This window comes from Aulonocara stuartgranti (assembly GCF_965226115.1).
Source record: "Aulonocara stuartgranti genome assembly, chromosome: 15".
In the NCBI taxonomy this organism is placed as follows: domain Eukaryota; kingdom Metazoa; phylum Chordata; class Actinopteri; order Cichliformes; family Cichlidae; genus Aulonocara; species Aulonocara stuartgranti.
This window is the reverse complement of record NC_138951.1, coordinates 14,615,428-14,636,831: the sequence shown is the minus strand read 5'-3', so window position 1 is coordinate 14,636,831 and position 21,404 is coordinate 14,615,428. Positions and strand designations below refer to the sequence as shown.

General features: G+C 39.6%; 1 protein-coding gene across 1 annotated transcript in view; it reads right to left on the bottom strand.

Moving 5' to 3' along the window:
- Positions 1 to 21,404, bottom strand: part of kcnk3a (potassium channel, subfamily K, member 3a) — a 48,002-nt gene extending 26,598 nt beyond the window's left edge. Inside the window, exon 1 of the mRNA XM_082506633.1 lies at positions 21,005 to 21,404. Within this exon, the coding sequence (XP_082362759.1) occupies positions 21,005 to 21,287 (283 nt within the window). The 5' untranslated portion in view covers positions 21,288 to 21,404. The remainder of the gene's footprint in view (positions 1 to 21,004) is intronic.

The window sequence follows — 21,404 nt, the reverse complement described above, 5'->3', positions numbered from 1 at the left end:
GGTAAACATGACTCACCTATCACTGTTATTGTTATTATCATTATGCCCCGGTGTGTGACAGTCCACTTCATCCAGGTTGGCTTGTTGAGAGATTAAACAGATGCTGGAAACAAATTGGAAAACAAATTCCCCTGGGAGACGGTATATAAGCCAGGCGAGCTCCAGTCGCTCGGCTCTGTCGGACTGAATCATTCCAGCGCTCAAAGCCAGTTGGAGTAGCGTAAAACTAATACAACACCCGGGTTACCAAAGCGTTCAACACAATCCCCCTCTCTGGATGCAGAGAAGTTGGAGCCGTCAGGAGCCAGTGAATTGTGAGAAAAATCACTTCAGGTTGTTATGATAAGAACGGCGTGGACGGCTCTCATTTTTAGTGTGAACCATAAACATGCATAAACATGCAGTATTAACTTCTCAGCGCTCACATCAGTGTTTGGACGCACTGCGCACAGCCGAGAAGCCTACTATGTGTGATATGGACAGAGCTTTCTTTTTTTGCCACATGTATGTTCTGAGGCCAGGGGGGAAAAAATAGCTAAGGCTATTTGGGCTCCACCATCGCTGGGTGCCGGGAGAGACAGCTCACTGCTTTGGGCACACAATCAGGGCTCAGCTGGCATGAACACTCCCACCATTACACAGAGAAATCTGTGTGAGGGGTGCATTTTATGGCACTGTGTTTCTCTGGGAGATTTATAGTGCGGTCGTGTGATAGTGATGTAGACCTTTTAGAGCTATAGAGGGTAATTACAAATGATATGGTGAAATATTTGTTTAGATGTAGATCATTTCTGGTTTTCTGATGTTGTTTTGCTCCTGATTTCTTGATTGAATTAGCTTTGCATGCATCATATCCTACATCTAGCTATGGCTCTGTACAGTAATGTTTATGGAATGGGTTATAGAGGGTTCACGCGCAGCACACTCATACCAGAGTGGCCATTATGAGCTATGGGATGAAATTTTCTCATCAGCATTTTAGTCATTTCTGTCCTAAATAAACAGGCAATTTGCAGCCGAACGCGAGCTGTAATATTTTGCTTCTTCTGCATGGTTGAGAGAAAGTGTCTGTCCAAACGTTTTGTCAGTGCTAGCCATCACATTTCTGCAAAATTTAATAAACACAATGCAAGTCCTATCAGACAACTCATGTGAAATGCTTTGCATGGATTTCTGAAATTAATGCTCATAACCTATGAACTGCAAAAGCTTGGACGTCATCCGCATTCAAATTTCTGAGAGGTCAAATCTTTTGTAAGATATACAGTATTGTTGAATTGAATTTGTAGCCTGTGGGGACTCCTGCTAGAACTCACCAATTAAAAATAGTCAACAACAACAAATCTTTATTTTTAAGGTCCCTTAAAATAATGAACGTGTAGCTTGGTTGAAAATATGCCGTAGAGCTAATATCTGATTTTGTAAAAACCATCTTGCAGATGTGTGTATCCAGGCTTGTTTTTACGTGACAGATGTGGGAATGAAAAGGGAACATTTGCTTGTAATGTGCTTGAGAGTTGGCAGACATGCTCTTTGCGATGCATTTTTAATCCAAATCTATGGTTACAATTGCATCAGATAATTTTTGTCCTTGAATTTAACCATGTGACAGAGACAATAAACATAACATCCATCCATTTTTTTCTGTGTGCCCATTACATAATTTATGAATGAGTGTCCCTTTTGAGCGACATGACAGTAGATTTAAAGGTGCAGAGAGCAGCCACCACAGAGTTCTGGCATTTCAAACCAAACAAGCTGCATCTTTCCCTCCCTTTGTATTTCATTAACAGCTAGAAAGGTTATATTAATTGAAGACAATAACATCAGCTCAGCTTTTGCCACCACTTTCCCATCATCGTCTTCTTTCAGCTGCTTCCATCATAGATCTCCACAGCAGATCATCTGCCTACATCTCACCCTAACCCGAGCAACATCCTCTGTTACACATACCCTCCACATGTCCTCCTTCACTACATCCATGAACCTACTATCTTGCCTCACTGACCTTTTTCTCCTGACTGCTCAACCTGAGCTGTTCCTCTGATGTGCTCATTTCAAGTCTTGTCCTGTCTTCTTATTAAGGTGCCAATATACTCACAAATGTTCGCTTCGCTCACCACTGCAACCTCGATCTCACAGTCACTTGTATTTATACCCGCTGCTGCGGTATTCTCCTGAACAATAGGTATCGCCACTCAGACAATATTGCCGCATAAGCGCTGACACAGGAAGAGAAGTCGTCAAAATCGGAAGCCAAGACTTTGTCAAGTGTTATTTGCAAAGTTTGTGCTGGAATATAATTAAAATGGTGTTAAAAAACCAACACAATCATACACTTGTGTCTTCAATGCGATGCAGCAGATTAAAAAAATGGAGCGGTGCTTGGGTTGCTCTCTGGAGCTCAATAAATTCCAGCGTGGTACCGTGACAGGATGCCACCTGCACAACAAGTCCAGTCAAGAAATAACGTTCTGACTTTAACCAAATAGAACACTTTTGGGATGAATTAGAGCAGAGACTTTCTTGTTCAACATCAGTATCTGACCTCATCTCACAAATGTGCTTTTGGAAGAATGTTCAAAAATTCCCATAAACACACTGCTAAACCTTGTGGAAAACTTTCCCACAAAAGTTGAAGCTGATGTAGCTGTAAAGGCTGGGCCAACATCGTATTAAACCTTATGGATTAAGAATGGGAAAGGGTGGAGCGCCCACTCCGGGTCGGGGATGAGTTCCTGCCCCAAGTGGAGGAGTTCAAGTATCTCAGGGTCTTGTTCGCGAGTGATGGGAGAAGGGAGCCGGAGATCAACAGACGGATTGTTGCTGCGGCCGCAGTGATGCGGACACTGCACCAACCCGTCGTGGTGAAGAGGGAGCTGAGCGCAAAAGCGAAGCTCTCAATTTACCGGTCGATCTACGTCCCTAACCTCACCTATGGCCACGAGCTGTGGGTAGTGACCAAAAGAACGAGATCGCGGATAGAAGCGGCGGAAATGAGTTTCCTCCAAAGGGTAGCTGGCCTCTCCCTTAGAGATAGGGTGAGAAGTTCAGCCATCCGGGAGGGGCTCGGAGTAGAGCCGCTGCTGCTCCACATCGAAAGGAGCCAGTTGAGGTGGTTCGGGCATCTGACAAGGATGCCTCCTTGGCGCCTCCTGGGTGAGGTGTTCCGAACATGTCCCACCTGGAGGAGACCCCGGGGCAGACCCAGGACACGCTGGAGAGATTATATCTCTCGGATGGCCTGGGAATGCCGAGGTGTTCCCCCGGATAAGCTAGAGGAGGTGGCTGGGGAGAGGGAGGTCTGGGCTTCTCTGCTTAGACTGCTTAGGCTGCTGCCCCCGCAACCCGGCCCCGGATAGAGCGGAAAACGATGGATGGATGGATGGATGGATGGATGGATGGATGGACGTTACTCAAGTACACCCAAATACTTTTGGCAATATAGTGTATTTTAAACTTATCTATTTTCACTACCTCTACTCCTTGTGACTGTTATGCCCGTATCCCTCTCATTCACATATATGCGTTTATTTCTACTAACTTTCAATCTTCTCTCCAGATCATACCTCCACCTCTCCAGATTCTCTTCTACCAGCTCCCTGCTTATCATTACTTTCAGGTTGCAAGGTTAAAATTTAATTCTTGAGCAAACCATCATCATATGTATTTACGGCTGTTTTGCTGCGCTCCTCTGCTCTTTGTTTAACTGTGCATGGCTCCCAGGCCTCTAGATTAACCTAAGTTTTGTGGCTAGATGAGGGGAGTGGATGGATTAGAGCAGGGCTGGGGAACTCCAGGCATCAAGGGCCGGTGTCCTGCAGGTTTTAGATCTCACCCTGGGTCAACATACCTGAATCAAATGATTAGCAGGCCTCTGAAGAACTTCAAGACATGTTGATGAGGTCATTTAGCCATTTAAATCAGCTGTGTTGGATCAAGTACACATCTAAAACCTGCAGGACCCTTGAGGTCTGGAGTTGCCCCACCCCTGGTTGAGAGTAAATTTTGTCACTGGTTTACCGCCAGTACATCCTGTCCTAAGCATTCAACTACTCTCTCTGTCCCATGTACTTTTTGTTTGAACTCTATTTCTTGGTTTACTTATACAGCATACGTAAGTCTACAAACTAACTGCATCACCGATTTGCTGATTATGTATCTCATTTCTTTTGTTCTTAAATACATTTGTTTTTCTTATAAGTCTTCTACAATCTCCATATTTTGCCCTTCGCTTATAGCTTTTAGTAGCTCGGATGGAGAAACAAAAGGCAGTGGAACAGCTGCAGAGACAGAGCTACATGAAAAGATTTCATATAAATGAGGTAAATGACACGAATAAAATACTGTTTTTGTTCTTTTTTATATTGCAATCTAAACTCTCTTGGCTGGAGCCTTTCATCAAGCGTTCAGTTTTATGTTCACACTTTTTATAAACAGGCTCAAACTGAGAGACTTATGTGAATAAACCTGGCATGATGTTGTGGATAACTATAAACACAAAGGGAGTACGAATTCATTCTCTGCTAAAGACCCCATTACCCCGCTTTATTTTTTAATACCCAATAGATCTGTGCTGCCATATTAAAATTTTAAATCTCACTTATAGAATCATTAAGAGAAGGGTAGCAGAGCAAATAAAAAAATCTGAAGTTTAAACTGCCCAAATGGCACAAATTATGCTACCAGAACATAGCAGATTTGTCCTACAAGTAATTTTTATGAAGTCTATATAACTGCACAGATACCTAGAAATGCAGATTCTTTCAACAGTATGCAGTGTGCATCCATCTCTATGTCATGTAAGGACCGTTATCATGTTCTGGCAGAAGCGATGAGTGAGTGTGGTTGCAGCTAGCTCAGACATGTCTGTTATACCACCTGGAAATATGTGACTGAACGTTTTAATGGCTTTCGGACATCAGTGATTACGAAAACAAAAAATCCACAAACTTCGATGACCAGAACAGACAAAGTTGAGACAGGCTGAGATGTCCCAAAAGTAAAAATGTATAAACAGCTGTCTGTTGTATAGAAAGTAAACCACAGAGATGTCTTCTTGGCTGAAATGATTGCATTCAGTTACAGAAGTTAGAGAAGCAGAGGCATCTTATCACATTGTGCTACAACCTAAAACCAAATCAATCGGTCAAATAAAACCAGCCCAGCTGGGTGGGTGGGGGGCACACTGTAATACACACATTTTGCCTCTACTGTACATTGCATACCCAGTCAGAAAAACAAAGAGGTGTAATATTCACAGCATTATTGCCAGCATTGCACCTGGAGTTACGACCCAACTGTCTGCACAAGTTCCCAATACCTTTCCTTTTCAGGTCACGAGAAGAGAAACACGGCGAACGCAGCCCAGTGACAGTTTTAACAAGCAGTCAGTCTGCTCTGTGCAGAGATTCACACATCTCATCTTCCAACAGCAGCCCTGTCTTTTATAACGAAAAAAAGACAAGTTCTTAATACTGTCATTAAGTAACATGAAAGACCAAAAGACAAAAAAATGAATTGGTCCAGCTGACAAACACAGACTGTGTATTCAAAGCCTGATGTATCTTGTTCCTAGAAGTCATTATGGTCTGTAATTGAATTCAAACATTGGCAAAACCAGAGTTATTATAGTTTTATAGTTCCTAATTACTTTTTATTCTTATGTTGTTTTGACTTTCAGTTTTGTTTTTAGTTCAGTTTAGTTTCTGTGGTTTGAAATGATTTTGTTTCGTTCTAGTTTTTATTGATTTCACCGTTAGCTTTCCTTTCCTTAATTATTCTAATATGGAGAGTATTTGTCAGGGGTATATTTAAGACATTCAGAGGAAATATTATAACACAAATGCATCACTTTTTGAAGACAGCTGACTCGCAGGAACACAGATATATGTTTTCAATAAACAGATGCGCCATGGGCCTGACCAGAGGTTGGGATAACAAATCTGACAAAGACTAAAGTGCTGTTGTGTCCTTCAGCTTAATGAAAGCCTAGAAACCAGGTGATGTGTTGTGGACAATGAATTTGATATGAAATTTAAGAAACTGTGATACACTGAGTCTAAGACAGTGAAGTGCAGAGGAGGCAGCACACGTGCTAAGCACACCTGGCTATGGGAAGGTGTTTAGCTCAAACTTCCTGCGTACAGCTAGTAGTTGGGTTTGACTGAGGTCAGATGGCATTCTTACCATAAACAAACTGCTTTGGAGTGTCTCTGGAATCTCAAAATAGTCTTGGTGCAGTTGTTTTGATCCTCACCCGATTATTACGTTCAGAACCACATGGAGGCTCTGATAAATCACAGTTTGATTTAAACTAATTAAACACAAATTTCTGCTTATAGTTCTCATTTTAATTTCATGTGTATTTGAAGATATATGGTACATACACATGCCCACTTTTGCTCTATCCCGCAATGGTAAAGAATCTGACCCTGAATTCAGAGCAAATCTGGATCAAGACTGACTCCAGGCATTTAGCCTGATTTAGACTTCTGCAGGAAATCCATATTATATTTTACAACATAAGTCGAAACACTTTTTAACCCTACGCTGTTACCTTCCATGCCATTTAGTCATTGTAGCTTGCGTGGACCCGATGTATAGTTAGAGTTCTGAGAAGGTACAGATCTGACTACGTGGAAGATTAAAGCATAAGGTTGGAGGGTTTTCCGGTGACATCCTAAGTTATAATGTAGATTTCCCCACAAAGGTCTGATTTAGGCTTTTCTCATGTCCCTGACTTTAAGAAACAAAAAAACAGACAAACTAAAATAAATCACATTCCCAACAGAGTTAATTAGCAAATCTAACAACAATATTTTACATTTAGAATTTATTTTAAAAACTGTCACAGACAAACAGTATAATCCCACAAATTCTTTCCAATGCACCCTGAAATATTTCTTTACATTGTTACAGTGTTGAGTTGTAATACATATTTAGTGTCTGATGAAGCTAGGACACATCTCAGTTAATCTCAAATTTCCAATGGAAGGATTAGGACATTAATCGAGCAGCAGTGCCCAGCGCTCACTAAAAGCTCTGGGTTGTGAAAGAGGCTCATAATTCAATATTGCAGGATATGAGATTATAGGCATTCTTACATTTGGAGAAAAAACACAGGAAAGAGTTCATATTTCTGATCAAATAAACCATAACACAGCCAGTTTACCCCAATATAGAAAAGATTTCATGCTGTATCCTGTATATTTATACTCTGGAACAGAATCAGTGGGAGATCTCACTACTGTGTACTATTTTATTTGGTTAAACTCCAGCCAGCTCCTGCTGGGATATAAAGTCTAAAAAATACAATGTCATGTTTTGTTTAGAGAGTCAGGCAAGTACTCAACTTTCCATAGAGGCAGTGGAGCATAAAGCAGACGCACAATAGGTAAACATTGGCTGGTCATGTGAACGAAGCAGCAGCAACAGCAATGAGAGTGACTTCTATCAACTTTCTCAGACCTAACTCCTTCAGATCCAAACCAGCAACAACCTGCCTCAGCCAGTAACAGCTGCGCATCTTTCAGTATTTATGCACTTAGTTTGTGCCTGTGGTTGAGTGTAAAGGTTTGCATCTTCATTACTAATGCAAAGAACATACAGTGCTGTATTTTTAATTTGAAACATTGAAATTTAGATGCAAAATGTCTTGTAAAAGTTCGTTTATGTGGCGTGCTGCCATCATAATTAAAAAGCTGGTTACTTGCTTAACCCAATTCATAACAGAGAAAGTTTGGCCAACTTTCAAACACTTTGACTAAAATTTCTGAATATTTCGTATTTAATTTAAAGTTACATCAGCCAATAATATCGCGAAGGCAGAAAAGAGATCTTTGACTGACAACTGATTGTTGGTTTACCTTTAATAGTAAAGAAGTCAGCTAACAGTCAAACAGACCTACAGTCATATGAAACAGAAGAGAGTATATAGAGCCGAGTGAAAACTTACTGTGACCACAGGAATTAAGTGGGCAAGTAGCAGACAGGTGCTGCGAATCAGATGCAGTTAATAACCTTTATAAAGGCAGAAGTTTTGCGGACTTTGCTGGTATCAGCAGTCCACTCTTCCCAGGAGTGGACTGCTGTAAATTCACCCCAAGGTCTTACTTTACAAAGCTCAGAGACTCTTCAACAACTCCACAAGCTACATCTCAGACTCCACGGGCAGTTAGCATTTTAAATGTTTAAGTTCATAACAGCACAATTAGAAAAAGACTCAACAAGTACGGCTTGTTTGGAAGGATTGCCTCTCTGAAAAGAACATGGCAACACATCTTAAGTTTCCAAAGTCTCATCTAAACAAATCACAGTACTTCTGGAAAAAGGTCCTTTAGACAGACCAAGCCAAAGTGGAGATAGTTGGCCATAATGCACAGCATCACATGTTGGGAAAACCAAACATAGCATAGCAGCCACAGGACCAGGGCACCTTGCAGTCATTGAAGGAACCACAAACTCCTCTGTATACCAAAGTATTCAAGAGTCAAAAAGGCCATCTTTCGCGCAGCCAAAACTTAGCCAGTAGTGAGTCATGGAAAATCAGAATGATCCCGAACACAACAGCAAATGTACAAGAGAATGGCTAAAAACAGAAAAGAAGCAATAGATTTTGCAATATCATTAGCCCAAGTCAAAGAATTCGACCTGACTGAAATTCTGTAGTGTGACCTTAAGAGCACTGTGCATAAAAAACTAGCCACAAACCTCAATGAGCTGAAGCAGTCTTGTGAAGAAGAGTGGGTCAAAACACATATGTGCAAGAAGCCCCTGTGAGCCAAAGGGCTCAGGCTTCAGGCTCCTCTAAAACGCATATATTATATTATATATAATATATATGTATGTATTCCTATTATGGATTTCAGGCACATGGCTGAGGAACACAGTCCTTTCTGTAAGCACAGAAGCCCCACCCACATCCTGCTTAACCCTAGAACACTATTGCTATAAAAGTAACAGGATCACTAATGCCGGGTGATTTTTACCCGATATAATATAACCAATGAAAAGTAATCAAATATATCAAAATATGACAACACATGACAAATTAGAGTGGTCTTCTTTTACTTTCAACTGTGCCATGTCTAACAAAATGAAAAATAAAACTCCTAAAACAAAATAATGACTCTGGAAAGCTGGTCTTTGGTCCACCCATTCCTGGGACATTTGAGACTTCCCTGGTGATGGCACAGGCTCCTCGACACGCAAACAGCTGCAGGAGAGAGAAATCATGTAAATGTATTTTCTCGGGTGTAAATCACCCAGCGATAGTGTTCTAGGGTTAAATGTTTTGTTTGAAAGGGTGACAAATCAGAAGAAGGTTGGCTTAGAATGAGAACAGGTTAAACAGTTTGTTACAAACAGATGCTGAACAGCGCTTGACTGTACTCCAGTAGAGTCCACAAATAAAAAACATGGAACTGAAAATGAGTAGAAAGTGTGCACTTTAATCTGCAGCATGTTAGGACAGATTTGCTTTAAACATGGATGCAAAATACACTATCATAAATTACAGGGCGAATTTTGGGGAAAAGTCACATGGTAACGCAAAGAACAACATGAAATCATTGAAACGGAATTATAAATACCAGCCCGCCACTCTGGCTTCTAAAAGCTTTCCATCCAAACAATGGGTGGCATCAGATGTAAACCAAAAGAACACCAACTCTGTGGGAGTTCAGACAATTCATCACTTCCACCAGCACATGACAAAAGGGAAAACATTACATTCATCTCTATTTAGAAAACCTGTTTGGGAAGCTACCCCTTTACTTATAACCGTGTAATTGCAGATAATTAGCAGCGACCACAAAGTGAAGTCAAGCTTTATGTTATTATAGCTCACAATTGTTTGCGGCTTCCTGAGGAAAAACATCGATCATTACCATAAGTCCATTATAGATCAATACAACAATATTTAGCATCACCACAAGGAGACGAGGGGATTTAAAAGGAGCTATCTCTCTTTCAGTGGGATTTTTATGTGCATTGCAGTATGTCACATGAGCTCGGCATTAGTGAGCCACATCCGCTCAATGAGATACTACAGTTTCTAATCATATGTTCATACTAAGACTACTGGAAGTATGAGTCTGGGAGTATATTACATAACTTTGCTTGACTGGAAGTGAGAGTAAAATGTATTTTTCAGCTAAACTCACTGTTCACAGTGATTGGGACTTTACGGAGGCATCAGAACATGGCCAATTAAGATAATAGAGATTATTTAACTGATTTTGCTTGAAACAAACTGGAAAACAAAGACGCATCAGGTGGGAGGACTCAAAAGTTGACATTATATCAATTTGAAAACCTACACAGAGGCTTCTATGTAATATTTCTCCTTTTTTGATGATGTCTCCCTCAGTGACCCCATCATCTGCATTAACCAGTGTGCCTTATTCAGCTGTCTTCCTTTCCAGATTTGTGATCTGCTTGTAACCTCAGTGACACAGAGCTGGACGAATAAAACAAAGAAAGCTTAGTCATCCGTTCAACTCTTCAGGCTTTCAAAGACGACCCTGTGAACACACTGTCTGACTGACTCTCAGTCTAATCATTTGTTTTATTACTAACATGCATATACACACTTTTTGCTGTGATCTTTATGGCTTGGAACTGGTATGTGCTATGGAAACACACTGGTATTATGTCACTCCTGTAAAAATGAGAAGTGGAAAGGGTTGTCTTTTTTTTTCAAGGTGTATGTCACATTACATCCAAGTGTGTCTGCATGATAGGTTTGGAGGGCAGAGCCCAACATTCAGAGTGCAACACTGGGTTATGTAAGGTAATTTGTTCTGTTTGGGGGACCTTCTGTAGAAGCACAGAAGAGTTAAAGTTACCTTATCCCCGAAATCTCCGAAAAGATAGCAGCTGTTCCCCAGCAGCATCGGGATCAGTTCACCGCTAATTCAATTAAACTGTAAACTAAAACCACTCTGGTTGATTATAACTATTCTTTCTTTATTTGCTGTAAATGAGTTTTATAATATTTGACTATTTTTCATTTGAAAACTGTGTTTCGGGAGTTCTCATTATAAGAGCAACGTTGATATTTTGAAATAATAAAAAAAACAAGGATTCATTAAAAATCATTTATGTATCAACAGCATTAAAAATAATTCAAGTGTTAATATGGAATACAGCTGTCATCTTACGTGTCTTCTTCCCCTTAATTTAGAGAAAACACATGATCTTGATTAGTTATTAATAAAGTGCAAAGCGACCTGAAGGATGAAAAAGGCTGCAAACCAAAATAAAGCTTGTTCCCTTTTTAATGTGATTAAAAAAGGATTTCTTGAATCTGATTAGACACGTGACTTGTCACAGAAGACTGTGTGCTCTACATGTTTATTGTGTTTTTGTCAAGCATTCAGTTTGTGCATATAAATCCATATGAAAATGAATTTTGCATAAATTTTGACACTTAAAATAAATTCTTTATTTTGTCATTGAGTTATTTTGTTAGTTTGTCATGGGCATCTGGTAAATTGGTAAATCATACATTCTTATATAGTTCTATACTGTGTATTGTGTATTTTGTTGTACAGTTATTTTATTTTCAACTTATATATTTTATCTTATTCTTTCCCAGTTAAATTTACCCTTCATTCTAATTTGTGTTGTACAGTTATTTCATTTTTAACCTTAATTTTTTATATTTTATTCCTTCCTAGTTAAATTTACCCTTTTTAATTTTTCATATTTATTTCCTATCTTATTCATAACCTTTTCCTTTTTTTTTCGTTAGGTCACGAGCAGTTGTCTAAGCATTTCACTGCATATCGTACTGTGTATGACTGTGTACGTGACAAATAAAATTTGAATTTGAATTTGAATTTGAATTGGTGCGACATGCACATGTGCTAGAAAAGCATAGCGGATACTCATCTTGTGCATATTTGTCATTAAGTTATTACTCATAATTCATCCTATTTTTAATTGCACAAACCATTTTCTATGGTTGCCATCTACAGCAGCTGCTCGGCCCATGCCATGAAGCTCCTGATGCACAGTTTTTGTGCTGATGTTAATGCCAAAGGAGGTCGGAAACTCATGTCTGATATGGAAGAAATTTCACAAACTGACTTGTTGCACTGGTGGCATCCTATTACAGTACTACACTGGAAGTTAGTTGTTGTTTAGAATGAGCGTTTCTTTCACAAATGTTCGTAAAGAAAGCCTGCATGGTGTTGGATGTTATACTGTACATCTGCTGCAGCAGGACTGCCTGAATTTTGTCTATGTCTAAGTCTGCAGGTATGTGCAGATGCAGGCCAGGAATTTCTATGACTTGGTTTAGTTGACATGGGTAAAAATTGTGGCCAGTGAAAACACCAGAAGGGTGTAATGTGGCAACTACCGTATAGCCTCCCTCACACTCATACAGTATGCATCTTTACTCTTCTTTTTCTCCCCCCATAAACGTTGTTTCTTTCATGATATCATTAGCTCACATACTAACTTCATTAAGTACGTGAGGTAGATGAAGTCATTAATGACTATAGAATAAAGTATGAATGAAATGTATGACTAAATGTGGCCTGTATTCTAAAGCACTTTTAGTGGGCAGTAAGACTACAAAAGCACTATATAAATGCTAGTGCGTCATAACGTAAAGCCAGCAGAGGAAGCAGAAACCCACACTCAGGGCCACTGAGGGAAAACACTAATGCATATGTGCAGTTTGCTGCACAAGCAAACCTCAAAGCTGGAAACTTTTTGGGCTCCAGGCGAACAATTTTCATTCAAGCAAGCAGACACCATTTTTAGTATCCAGTTCTCCTTAATTCATCCATGAGTGGCACCCACAGAGAGTTTGGACCTTAAGGAGCTTGCATAACACTAGTGGACGGAGATATGCATCCAGTTTTCTATTCTCATATTGATGTTTTAGGAATTCAGTTAAAACTTTCACTACAAAATGAGTGGGAACTGCACATGTCAAACACTAAGATGGGATCACATCGGCCATAACACCAATGACTTTTTGAGTCATTAGCCTTGCAGATGGTACAATCATTTTTTTTAAGTTGTAGGTATTTGTGCGCCTCATGTAGGCAGGCTCCAGCCACTGTCACTGAATAAGAAAACCGGAAGAAAACAGGTGGAAAATGATTTCTTGGTAACACCTCTGGACTGAAACGTGGAGTAAAATTCAAAATTAACAAAAAAATTTGTTTTAAAGTTTACTATTTGTCAAACAAAAATAAATAAATAAATACATAAATAATTGTTTTTATCTTTGCTGATGTCTTTTCACTTGTCTCTTCACCTTCTTTTATCTTCCCAGAGCCGACACTTTCTCCGCTCTCCTCTGAGAAGAGCTGAAGTATTCGTCTCGGTGCGCCCACGAAGAACATCCACGGAGAGTTACGTTCTTTGTGCACTCAACCACTTACTGCACTAACCTCTTAAGCTGACTGAATAATAATGGTGATTCTAATGTAAGTAATTAATTGCATTAATAATTCAACACGTGCCCTCGTGCGTAATTATGCAACAGCTAAAAGACGGGTTCGTGCCTGCTGCCAAATCAAACTGCTGCCAGCAATGGAGATAGAGAAATGATCCGATATTTTATTCAGTTCCAGCCCACATATAGAAACATTAGAGTCATTGACCCAGAGAGGATTTGCTGAGCACGCCTGCTCATTTTAAGCAGCAGCATACGTCACATGCATACACTAATGTGCTTACGCACTTGGTAACTGCCCAGCACATCAAGAACTGATGTACTGCTGGTGACAGAGTAACTAAACCAGCGCTGGAAGGGCTTTCAGCACTGTGATCCAAGCCACTTTTAATGTGATGGCAGAGTATGTCCTGCAAACAAACTAGGGGATTCTCCTTAACACTTCAAGGCTTTATCTTGGGATTATAATGACTAGTAGAGACAGCATGTCCCGCACACATTTGGATTCAGTTTCTTTCTCCTCAGAAGATTAAAGATTTAAAGAATACAGATGATGATGTGTCTCTATTGAGACAATGAGCTCACGTCTACTGAATCAACAATAGGCAAACAGCCAAATGATCTTTATACAAGAACTATTTAACAAGAGGTGATTCACTGTCATAAAAGTCCAAGCAAAACATGCTCTTTTTTTTTTTGAAGTAATGGTTTTCTAACTATAAACATGTGGGTTTAGATCCTATTCAAAAGAAAAATGTTTTTATGAGCCCAAAGCGAAGGTTAATGACATCAGGGATTAGATATTAGATGATCCTGAGGAAAAGAGATGCTTATTTTTTTATTAGTTTTTTTCCTCTTTTGAAATATTGAATTTTCTGCTGAAAATGCAAAATAAAAACTAACTTTTTGCATCATTCACCTAAATAATACAGTTGCAGAAAATAGTTTGCAGACCGAAGTGGACATAGCCCAATGAAAGACATGAAAAGAAAATACAGATGTTGATTTTGGGGGGTCTTTTTAACTATTTTTGAGATAGGACAGTGGAGATTCAAACCTAGCCTTACGGTGTATGGGTTGCCTGCTTGACCAAGTGAGTCATAGCAGTACAACCAAGGTTTTGGTTTTTTATTTTATTTTATTTTTTTGAGGGACATGATATGATATTACACATGTGGGAGGAAAAAAACTTCAATCAACAAGAATTTGAAGTTGAAATGGTTTTTATTTATTCATTTTCAATTAGCTCGTTCATGCATTTTTCTTCTGTCCTGCATATTTTTTTCTTCTCTTTCCAGTTATGTTTTCCTCATTCTAGTGAGTGATCTACTGAAGAGTGTGCTTTTAATGAGAGTATTACATCTGTAAGAACCAGCTCCATAACTCACAGTGAGGTCTGCGGTTTATTCAGAGTTACTGGGACATGTTCCTGTTGAATTTTCCGTCTTTTATGAGACTTTTTGCATGATTATATCACCTCAGAAAATTGTAGTTATTTATATGATGGTGTTGGAGAGAGGAAGCAGCAACTGCAAAGAAAGATTTCTTCCACTGATTGCTGATTAAATTCAGGCTTATGAGAAGGCTTGAGCTTGTCCAAGCTGTCATTGGGTCAGAGACGGCACACCATTATAGGACATGTTTTAGAAAAGGCTTGTTTCTTTTTCTTTTAGGTGGTCCAAGTGTTTAAGACAGCTAATCTAAATATCTTGTAATAATTATTTTATGAACATATAAAACAACATTTTTCTTTTCAGTATGTAGTTAAAGAGTGGCTAGAGAAAAGTTATTGTTATTGGTGAATTAACAATACCGTTAATCTCTATAAAGTCATGCACGTGAATATGTATGTAGGAGACAAGATTTTAAAGGACAGGAAGTAGAGGTAAAAGAAACCTTGCAGTTTGCCTGTAGCTCCACTTCCACTGACCAGTCACTTTTATGCAGGCTTTAGGTGGATGTAACTGAACAAGAAGGTGAAAAAATGCAGTTTTGTAATACATCTTGGATGTAATCTAATTACAATTTAGCCTTGTATTATCCATTCATTCTCTTCCACTTATCCTTATCAGGGTCTATCCCAGCTGTCATGGGGCAAACTCCACACAGAAAGGCCCCAGTTAAACCCAGTCCACGCCACTATGCTATCCAGCTTTGCGTTAGCTTTTGTGAAGCTGTCTGGATTTATAAACACTGACTGGTGCAAAGAGCAGCATGACTACTTCCTGCAATGAAAGCCCTTAAAGCTGGGCCTGATGCGTTTCCAGGCTGTGATGTCACCAAGGTGTTGCTAGTGTTAGGGTTGTTAAAACAAAGGGGAAAAAAGTCTCATTTCAATTGTAGGTTTGTCTTGACACTCAGAACTGCATTAAATTAAAATGCACCAGCTTGTTTTATAGTGTTAAAAAGGAATTGTGGTAAATAATGTTGATCAGTTGGTTAATATTTAGTTTGCATGAAAATATTAGATCTTTGTAAAGCTACAAATTTACAAAAACAAAATCTTCTAAAACTTAAAAAAAATTGCAGCTTAATGGTATTTTGTGCACCTATAAACATTATTTGGGAAGTTATTATAAAGTTTATTACGGTGTTTCAAAGACCATATAAGTAGGGGTGAGGTGCCAGTGATGTCACAAAATCTGAACCTAGTGATGGGTCAGATGCGTCCTGTTTTACTCACAGCTCTGTCTGTTCAGCTGTGTGGTCAGTTGATTTTTTGTTTACTTTTGCTGTCTTTTTTACCACGACCAGTCACAGCAAAGTACCTACCTGGACCTGGTTTTGCTGGAGATTTCTTTCTGTTAAAAGGTATTTTTTTCATTCCCACTGTTGCCTGGTGTTTGCTCAAAGTGGGTTGTCTGATTGTTGGGTTTTCTCTCTATTATTGTAGGAGAACTATCTTACAGAATGAAGTGCCTTGATGCGACTGCTGTTGTGGTTCGGTGCCAGATGATTTCATTTCTGTTCCATTTAGACACTACAACATCCTGATTAGGCTGATTAAAAGATTGTAGTTTGCAGAAATTGGTCTCTGTCTGTTGCTGTGCATCACAGGACCAGTGTTGAAGAACATCTTGTGCATCTGCGATGTGAGCAGCTTTCACTGTATATGTGACACCAAATGTGATTTCTATCAAACATCCAAAAACATCAATGTTGAGAAAAGTTACTTGAAATTTCGATTCAGCGCTGCCAATCAGTAATCTACGTGAATGATGTCATTTCCTTGGTACCTGGAAGCTGAAGCCCTCAGCTACAAATGCTACAGCTAAGCTACCAGTATTATAGCCAGTCATGAATGCACAAGTTGCTGAGTATTTTCAGCGGGGCTTCACAAATAATAAAATCCTTGTGTTATTAGCTGAATCACATGGTGTTACTATCAGCAAATGTACTCTTGAAAGGGCCAACTTGTTGCGATCTGGTTTTGAGTGTGCATTCCTCTGCACCATACCCTGCCGGGTTACAGGAAAATGACGTCATTCACGTAGATTACTGATTGGCAGAGCTAACTCGAAATTTCTAGTTACTTTTCTCAAAATTTTTAATTAGTAAGTCAAAATTTCGAGTTATGGATACTTTTATTTTTGTGGCGGAAATGGCCTTCCATACAACACTAATAGAAAAATTCTTAGTTTTTTATTTTTGCTTTTTAAATGTGTTTTTCAAACTTGTGAGAACAATAAATATCATTTGTTTTCTTTCTGCAGAATTCTGTCTGGATTCAGTGAAAGTCAATTCAGTGAATGTGTGAGCGTAATTCCGGGGAACCAACCGTTTAATTTGGCTTGTGTAATCATACAGTGATATCATATTGCTTGTTACACAAAGACTTCTATAGTGTAAGTCAACATATTATATGATGGCCATCTGCCCACGACTGCTTCTCATGACCTCCAATTGTATGCCCCTGTCCTTCTTTCTGTTATGTAACAGTCCTCTGCCTGGTAGAGTTCAAGGTTTGCCCTGTGGTGTGGCAGTGATAAGAAGTTCACCCCTGGGGTGAGGATACAGGGAAGATGACTCTGTTTCATATCCCCGCGAACCCCCACATTTTATAATACTCAGTTCGAAATCGTGCAGAGGCGCTCCCCAGGTGGCATTTAGAGAGCATTTTCTTGCCCAAAGCTCATTTATTTTTTTCCTTAGAGGTGTATCCCACATTGATTCCATATTACTCCCACAGTTGGGTTAGTAAATATACACCCCAACCTCTTCCTTCCCTTTTCTCTTTTAGAAAACGATGTGTGCTTACTGGCTGTAGCTTCTCCTGCCTTTGTCAGTTACATGGATCGGCCAAAACATTAAAACCACCTGTCTAATACTGTGCAATTCCCCCTTGTGATGCTAAATCATGGCTTGGATGTAGGACCTTGAAGAGTGTTCTGACTGTAGGGCCTTTTTTTCCTGAAGGTCAGGGTGGGAACTTAATGTACTGGGCTTTTAAAGGTGTATCTCACAGACGAGTCAATTACTCAAAGTCTTTGAAATGTTTTTAAGTCATTTGGGGTATTTAGCACAACATTACATTGTATCAAGATGATCCCTGTTATTACCTTCTCCTTTCAGTGATTTTAATATTGTGGCTCATTGATTTATCTTAAATTATCATTATGGCTTGCAGGGACTGATTCTGTCATGTGCTAGCTGGCAGTTGACATGGAAAATTCCCCATTTTATTCTTGATACTGAGCTGTTTGCACATCATACTGAGCTCTCTGGTCCTTGGGGGTGTCCTGCGTTGGAGCGGAAAGTCCTGAGGCCTCATTCTGAAAATGACTTTAATTATAGATTCAAAGAATAAGCGAGGAATTAAGAGGTTCTTGTCTATTTTTACGCTTCAGCTTAACAAATTAGGCATTCCACTCTCATATCCTGAAGCAATATTTGGACTTTGCTATAAGCCACGGCTGCGTGATATTATGTGTACAGTACAGTGTCCGTACTGTTGATTTCATGTGCCAGGAGTCCAGTGGAACAGCGAGGCTCTGGTGTTGTCATTAATACTTAATGGCAGACTGAAACGCCAATCACTGTATTTGTAGCAGCCTCGAGGCTCGCAATTACAGAATGCAGTTACAGCCACCCGGGGGCTGGGGTAGTGTGCAATTAGTTGCCTGCATCTGATAGGGTTACAAGTCACAGATCAATAGTCATTGCTGCCCCGGCCACTAAATACAGGAGGAAGACTCAGATAGGAGATGAAGATAAGAACAGCTTCTGACAGATAAGGACAATGTGATGTAGGGAGACAGTGAAGCCTTTTTAAAAAATGTATAGAAATAAATGAGGTGGTGTAATCTATAAAAATATGACTTTATGAGCAAACAATCTGAATTTGCCACTTTCGCTGTCTAGTAACAGAGGTAGCTTATCTGTTTAAGAACTATGGTTTATGACTTATATTGGATATGGTTTTTGAATTATTAGTATCTAATGAAACATTTTATTGGTATATATTCATATGCAAACCATTTTTTACTATGGTAGTACAATTATTTTTCTTAATTGCAAAATGTGCAGTTTTAAAACAGCCTTTAAGTGCACGCATGGTTCACACAGAAGCTAATCAATTGCTCCATTACTTCTGCTATTTCAGTATGTCAGGGAAAAGCATTAAGTCTGTGAACAGTGGACTGTTTAAAGACTCTTTGAAAATTCAGGCAATATCAAAAAAGATCAACAATTTGTTGCACAGTGCTTTAACTTTTCTAAATATTTAACTTATTTAACATTCCCTGCTTTTTATCATTGTTTTATGTCTCTACCAAATCACTGGGGAAGTATGTGACTCATCAGCTGCTAAATGACCTACCATAGTCATCCACAAGTTACTAACTGTGTGTTTTATGGCGTGAATTATGTGGGGAAACCAGCATTTTCTCACTTTCCCCCTTGTACAGAGGATATTTTGTCTGAACTGACAACCTGGAAATCCAGACTTTGTAGAGTGATTGTGATTGTATGCAACTTCCACCTCAACTTTTCTCTCCTGTAAAAGATGTCATTGTGATCTCAATGGGAATTCAATCATTCTCAATGGGTATAATTGCATTTTAAAGAACCTACACTGAGTAGAGCTACCTGTTGCAGCCGTAATCTACTGTATAGACAGATTTACAGTGAAGGATGTGCTAAAGCTGCAGGGAGCTGCAAATTTGGTGATAATTCTCTGTATTTGCATCAATACCACCCCTCCTTTCACTCTGATGCACTTTCTCATGGCTATTATGAGCATAATGATAAAACAAATGGTTATAACTCTTTTAAAAGCAAAATGAGCTGATGTAAACCTGGCCTCAGATCACAAGACAATTTGATTCATTACAGTAATTAAAGTTGTTTTTTTTTAGTTCCATTTTTCTGATATGATGTCAGACTGAGTAAAGCACGGAGAGTGCTATGGAGGAAAATGAGTAAAGCTGACCTCCAGTGAAACCACTAAAGCAAACAGGCTAATTTTCAAGCCTGATAAAAATTGAGTAAAGAGCTGCCAGTCTTGTGGTGTTGTCCTTGGACCCTTCGGAACAGGAGAAATGCGTTTGAGCACAAATGAAGATGCAAATGAAGGTCCCAATAATGCAGAGCTTTTCAGTATTCATCACAAATTCACTGGCTGAAGTTTTAAATCCTTCATATTGTGTCTCAACATGTACAGAGAGATTTTCAGATTTTTGAAGCTCATGTCTAATGACAAAGTTGTGAGCAAAAGAATTCTTTGGCGAGAAGTTTGCACTTAACGTTTACGCACTCATTGGCTTCAAATCTGACTTTTAAATGATCCTCTATAATGCTGGAACTCAAAATAAATGTGGCCACTTCCAGCTGATGTAACATCCAAAGCTTGCTTTCCCAGTGAGCTCTAACCTGACTTTTTGGTTACTTTTTTGTTTTTGTTTTTTTGATTCAGGCACAGCACTCCTACGTTACCTTTGGTATTTCCTGACAGCAGAAGTTTTCCAAATGTTCTCCCACCTTCCTCACACACGTATTCATAAGGACTGGTGATATTGAGGCACAACTCTCGGATGAGCCTGCCCCTCAGTAGTCTTCCAGAAATGTAGCAATCACATTAAGTATATTTCCCTAACTATGAATAAAACAAATATAAATTATTTAAACCCTTATGGTTAAAGACACACCCCCCCCCCCCCCCCCCCCCACCCCACACACACACACACACATGCTACCTTCATATACTCTTAAAATACTCGGTTTTCATGTCTCCTGGCAGATTTGGCTGTATCTATTTTATTATAAACCTGTTGCATTGATATGTTTTTAAATAACATGATATTTTATGCTCTGTTTCTTTCATCTGTGCTATCACTGATTAGACCAGGACATTGTGCAGTGATCATATTTTAATGTGATCAGCAGTGTTGGACAAAAATTACTTAAATCGGGGTACCTCCTCCCTCATATTCAATCGCGTTTTGTCTTTATACTCCCAATAATCTAAAACTGCTCCACAGGTTTATTTGATAGTCGAGACGAATTTTCTTCGTTTTGTGCAATAACCGAGAGTCAAACTAAAGTCCGAGTTTCCGCAGAGTATCTAAGAAGTTGCTCTCTTACCTATTGTCGTGATCACAGTGATGGCGAAGTAAAAGGAGCCGGCGAATTTCCACTGCATGCCGGCTTTGTGCGGCTTCAGCTGCAGCACCACTTTTTCCAGCTCGTCAAAGTCCTCCGAGGACAAGTTGAATGTCTGGAGCAGCTCCCCTTTCTTCAGGTGCAGCTCCATCCTCTGGGTCGTCTCCTCCTGAGATTCCAGGGCGTCGAAGATCGCGGCTCCCACGAGCAGGTAGGTGAAGGTGCAGATGATGAGGGCGAGGGTCCTCACGTTTTGCCTCTTCATGGTGGTGTGGTGTGTGTTAGGGGGACAGGCGGAGTGTCAGAGCGGGTCTTGAGGACGGGGAACTCGGCTGGCTCATGGCTGTGCTGCTCTGACGGAGCAGAGGAGCTCTCTGATTAC